At 35.7% G+C, this 6000-nt stretch overlaps 1 protein-coding gene across 1 annotated transcript in view; it reads right to left on the bottom strand.

Annotated features, from left to right (window-relative positions):
* Positions 1-922: 922 nt before the first annotated feature.
* The window catches only part of LOC128553503 (uncharacterized), a gene marked incomplete at its 5' end in the record, with an annotated part of 56043 nt that continues 50965 nt past the window's right edge, over positions 923-6000 (bottom strand). Inside the window, one exon of the mRNA XM_053534683.1 lies at positions 923-3331. Within this exon, the coding sequence (XP_053390658.1) occupies positions 939-3331 (2393 nt within the window). The remainder of the gene's footprint in view (positions 3332-6000) is intronic.

The following is a 6000-nucleotide window of genomic DNA, read 5'->3' as shown; positions in this document are numbered from 1 at the left end:
TATCTGACACTTCTTTCTGGATATGATGGTCAAAGTTGAGTATATTGGTCATGGTTACACCCAGGTCTCTGACATGATCGACGCATTTTACGTCACACCCACCAACGTTTACATTTGTGATGTTCTATTTCGCTAACTGTTGTCTGGTTCCATACATAATTATTTCACTTTTAGACTGATTCATTTTCAGTTTGAAGGTTGTCATCCATTCTATGATTTCACTGAGACAACTGTCAAGTTGTTGAAGAACAGTTGTCTCATTTTGAAAATTTCCCGCTTGAATTTTTAACGCAATATTGTGGTCATCTGCGTATCCATAGAGATCGGCTAAATATTTCTGCACAACTCGGTTGACAGCCGATATACACAGTGTAAAGATCACAGGTCCGGCACAAGAACCCTGCAGATCCGTGTCAGGTGCTGACTGTTAGCCTAAGACTTTCATTGTTCTGTTTGTGAGATAAGATTTTATACCTTTAGGGGAGTGCTATGTATACCAAATTTATCTTTAAGGATTTGAATCAGTATCGGGATATCGATGATATCGAACGCTGCACTCAAGTCGATCATGACCGCGATTGTTACTTGATTTTTATCTATGGTTTCCAAAAGAACGTTATACATTTTGACCATTGCTGTTTCAAGCCTGTGATATTTTCTATAGACACTTTGGTAAGCTGGGAGGATATTGTTAGCTTCAATATGCTTATTAATTTGGTTTAGTGCAGCTTTTTCAAGAATTTTGGGTTAGGGTTAGGGTTTTATCACATTTCGTCGACCTGTTCAACAGTACACGAAGTTGCACTTCTTCACTTTGACCACAGTAGAATATTTTATTGATGTTGAAGAGCTTGTGCAGTGAGAGGAATGTTAAATTTGACACCGGGCAATAGTTTTGCAGTTCCAGTGGGAAACCTTTCTTCTTAACAAAGGTTTTATCACAGCCCTTTTGTTTCAAACTCAAACCACCAACGACGATGCTTCATGACTCGTAAATTCTTAGATGAATGTATATATTGTTGAATGTATACAAACTCCGTTTCCGGTTCTATATCACAATCTCGTACTTTTACTGTGACTTTGTGTGAAAGTTTCTCCACTACCTTAACGAGATCACGGAATGTTGAAGCAGACATGATTACACTATACAACACAACACGGTTTACATTTACCATTTCTGGAGGCAGAAACATTTCACCTATAATGATTTTCTCCAACTTCACGTGTTTCACTTGACTATTAACTTTCAATTTTGACACTTCAGGTATCTCGCGCAATTCTAACTTCCTTAGATCTGAATGCTGACAAAAATCTAAACTGAGAGTACACGAACGACCGTGCTCGGTACACCATAAGCTCACCAATATAATCTCCATCATTGTTTTTCTGTTTATAATATAATTCAGACAGTCATTCAGTACATCGTGACTCATTGCGAAATCTGAGATATAAATTGCTTGTAATAGAGAATTAGCCTGTAATGTTTTACACATTTCACGGGTCCAAGAACCAAACAAAGACAAAACAGCGACACATTTCGTCGACCTGTTCAACAGTACACGAAGTTGCACTTCTTCACTTTGACCACAGTAGAATATTTTATTGATGTTAAAGAGCTCGTGCAGTGAACATGAATCAATAATTTCATGTAAACTAGGACCATCGTCTGTGTCGATATTTATTGACTCGATGTTGTTTTTATTCTGTAATGCGAGCCGTTTGAAATATGAAAAATGTTTTTCTTCTTGACAATCTTCACTGCAGAAAAAATCTTGACAGAAAAGTTTGAGTTCCTTATCGCTCCTGTTTTCTTTAATACAAGAAATGTACATGTCTTGTATGTCTTTCAGAGGTTCACCGTACCCATCAGTCGTAGTCCTGTATTCAATCGTTATAATATCTTCGCTGATCACAGACATCAACTCGTGTGATATTGAAGAAATGATTTTTTCGTTCATTCCGCTGACGAAAACAAATACTGTCGACATGTCAAGAATACTTTGTAAACTTTTGCAGTTTTCTTTAACAATTATTTTGATATCACTTTCATTTTGACAGCAAATATACAGTGCAGAAAAGAATTCCTGCACTGTTTTGTGGGAAAACGAAACCTTAGAACATTTTTTGGTTAATGACTTTTCTGTACTTTGTGTTAATATTCCTGAGTCAAGACTTAATTTCATATAATTTGGTGATAGATACCTTTCTGCCACTGACTTGTCAAACACAAGAATGCTCTCTTTTGTTTCACTAACTAACGTTTCAAATGCTAATTGTCCCAAAGCTGCCAGATATGTGCAGTATTTAGTACAATGTTCATGTTCACTGAAGCATTGTGGGATATCACTCTTGGAGGGTTCACACGTTAGTTCCATTTCCGGATATTTGCTTATAGTTCTTGACAGCAGGAGTTCAATAATGCTGGCATACAGTTCACATTTTGACTGCCCTATTGGTACATCGTCACACCATAAACATATGAGATACATCGTAAGAAGGGGAACGGATTCAAGTTCCTCAAGTTCATTTTCCTTGATTTTTTTATTCAAGGCTTTGGCCAGGTTTTTCGCTTCAGCAACATCGATATTCTTTATTTTTGAAATCGCCCTTTCCTCCAATGTCTGTGCTGACTCTGATGTTAGTTTCACTAGTTCCACTTTCTTACTTATTTCACTAGTTTTAAGACTCAAGACACCTAATTTCCAAGGTCTTGTTGTTGTAAGGATAACACTCTTTTCACGAGCATTACGATGAGGGATCGTTTTTGGCATTTTTGCACATTTCTTTACAGGATGGGTCCATTCATCTAGTCCATCTAGAATCACTAAACACCTTTCACGATGCAGAATTTCCTGTAGAGAATCTACTGTTAAGGAGGAATAGCGAGACAAGTTTTGCACAATTTGATGAAATATCAAATCATCAATGCTACAATCATCAGAAGAATTCCGTAATAACACAAGAAACAAAAACTCAAATTCACGCATAGTGTTGATTGCATCTTGTGAGAAATACTTTTTATATTTCTTTTCCAGCCGATGAGCCTGGCACCAAGTGAGTGCAAGGTATTTTGAAAATGCAGTTTTCCCAAATCCAGCATCAGCGGTTAAATATATTTCACAATTACCTTCAGACATGAATACGTCCGACAACGATTTCACTGGAGTTTTAGCATCTTCCCCACGTGAATGTGTCTTTTGCATTTCAATGGAATTCATTTCAGGCAAAATGTAAAAATCTACCAGGGGAGTGTCGTTTTCCTCGAATAGTGGTGACAGTGGTAATTTACTGTAGCTGTTTGTGTAAAAGGTAGCCAAATCGTCTTTCAGCTCTGAAGTACAGGAAAAAGCATTAAACATTTCAGCTAACACAGTCCATCACTATATGTGTGTAATTTTTACATGACTATTTATATAAATTGCTGGGCTATAGTTTGTGCTTTAAGACCGGTTTTTATTGCACACACGTGTACTGGGTTATAAGTAAAAAATAAGACTGTTATGTCATGTTATAAAACATTTATTGAATGGTTTACTGGTCAATAACAAAACTACTGTTTAAGCAATACTTTTGATTACTATATATCATTATAAATGCTGTAATATGTTTGGATGAAAACTGAACGAAAACTGTCCAACAAAATGAACTGCGGACTCTTTATTTCTTCCTAAATGACTACTGACCGCTGAATTATTAACGGACTTCTGAACATTTATTCAACTTAACCCGGATTTATCTATGAAACGAATCAATAGTCCATCCGTGAATAAATTCAAGAAATGCAGGCAGAGCATATGTAAGTGTCTAAGGATTTCAAAACAAGCGTTTGATATATTCTTTCAATTCAAGTAAATGCCATCAGATACATATTTATAACAATTGTAACACTTCGCCCGGTAAACAAAACAAAAAGAACGGAAATGATCTGACGTCAACATGGAAAAAGGGCAACGGCGCTGAATAACATACGGGTTAAAGAACACCAACTGTTTTCCCATAGACATCCACTATAACATTATGGAGTGTACGGCCATCCCTAAATCGGCCGTTCAATCCAGGGGTCATGGGTTCGAGCCCCACTTGGGTCACGACCATGACTTCTCATATGACACCAGTACTGGTTTTTCCAGGAAGCGGACTCGAGAGTGGTTCCAATAAGCTTGAAGCTTTCATCACAATCGAGCTAAAACAAATTAGTATAAACTAAATCGGAACATGTATATTCAATCACATTTTTTTCAAGAACTATCTGAGTTCCACAAAAATATCGGACAAAATACATATGAATAGTTATACATCATTTAAGTAATTTAAGTAATTTTCGTGTGAATAAGATGACCCCCATTTTGAAAAATTAGTCACTTCTTGGGTTTGTTTACATTAGTAAATGAATTAAGGTATCCGAACCACAAATAGATAACATTTCAATGTCTGGTTAGCCACATCTTTTCGTATCATTTGAAACAGTTGTGTCAATTGAAGCTTATAAACTAAAAATATTAAAATTCTGTAATATATTTTTGTCATGTAATTTGTATTTTCTTTTTAGCAGACATTACACTTTTAAATGATAACAAAATTGTTTGAGCTTACCAAGCATCAGTATTTGATATATTCTAATAGCACTAATATATAGAACTTGCATATTTGTTGACCGAATCAGCCAAAAATGACTATTGACCCACAATAATAAACTATTAACCTCGACTACGACTCTGTCCATAGCTTCCGGATGCAAGTCAATAGTCGTTTTCTTGCCTGAATAATTGTAAGCATTGACCACTTAAACGGTAGATAGATATGTTCTATTGACCGACAAACAATTTAATGAATTCAGTGAATGTATGTACAGTCCAGCTTTCTGCTTTGAGGTAAAATAGATGTTTTGATACTTTTGCGTGCGCACGTGTTAGTTGTTTCATGCGCACGTAATAGTGAATACGGGTGCAAGTAAAAAAGAAATTTATGTTTAAACGAAAACACTAAGGTGAGTATTTTAAATAATATGTGAATCAGGGCAAGCTCACAAAGCAGCCCTCGCAAGTGTGTTTTGGTTTAGATTTAGTTTGATAACATATGATATACGGGGAATAAGAATATGACTGGCTCTATAACAAAATAAAATCTACTCCCATATCCTTGATTGATATGCATTATTACATGAGAGTCAGACTACTTAAATAAATCATCGGTCTATAGTTTATGTTATGTGAACTGCTTATATTCAATACATTTTTTCTAGGCAATAAGTCGAAAATTTAAAATTAAATTTGTGAAAATTTAATTCTGAGATCATGTAAGAAACACTTTCTAAATGGAGTGTTGGTCGATAGTCAAATCTATTTGCCATTGGCCTTCGGAACTCGGGTAATAATTTTGACTATTGGCCGACAAGCCTTTCAACAAGTATATGATATTTATGCTGCCAATTTTTCATAAATCTGAGGGTATATGGATTTACTTCAATATAATTGTCAAAGAGGATCCATCTTGCGCAAAAATATAATGATGAAACTGCCATGGACAGTTATGATGAAACAAGAATGACATCAACATGTCCCCTGAAGATGCTTGATTGAATGAGAAACAAAGCTCACAATAGGGCTATACTATATTAATTATCGGACACGAAAGTTTCGTTCAATACAAGTTCACGGAAGCTGTAGAAGATTAACCCAACTGTTGGGTTATTGTTGTAATATTTCAAAATATAAAAAGGGTCATAACTTCAGACAAGTTAAGCAGACATTAAAGTCGATAATGTTCTGATGTAGTTGTCATAAAAGTTCTAAAAGGACCATGTCTCCAGAAAAATATAATCGGACATGAAAGTCCCAATAATATACGCATGTCCACTTCATTTTGATGGTGTATACCAAGCTTCATTTAATTTCATTTCAGCTGTATGGCAACTGTAGGAGGAGTTGAGTATACAATGTCTACAGGGTACGCGTACTGGGTTTGCGTTTGGGGAGGCTGCGTTTTTGGAACATGGTTTTC

The sequence above is a fragment of the Mercenaria mercenaria genome, unplaced genomic scaffold (genome assembly GCF_021730395.1).
Source record: "Mercenaria mercenaria strain notata unplaced genomic scaffold, MADL_Memer_1 contig_3901, whole genome shotgun sequence".
NCBI classification, from domain to species: Eukaryota; Metazoa; Mollusca; class Bivalvia; order Venerida; family Veneridae; genus Mercenaria; species Mercenaria mercenaria.
This window is presented reverse-complemented; position numbering and strand designations above follow the sequence as displayed.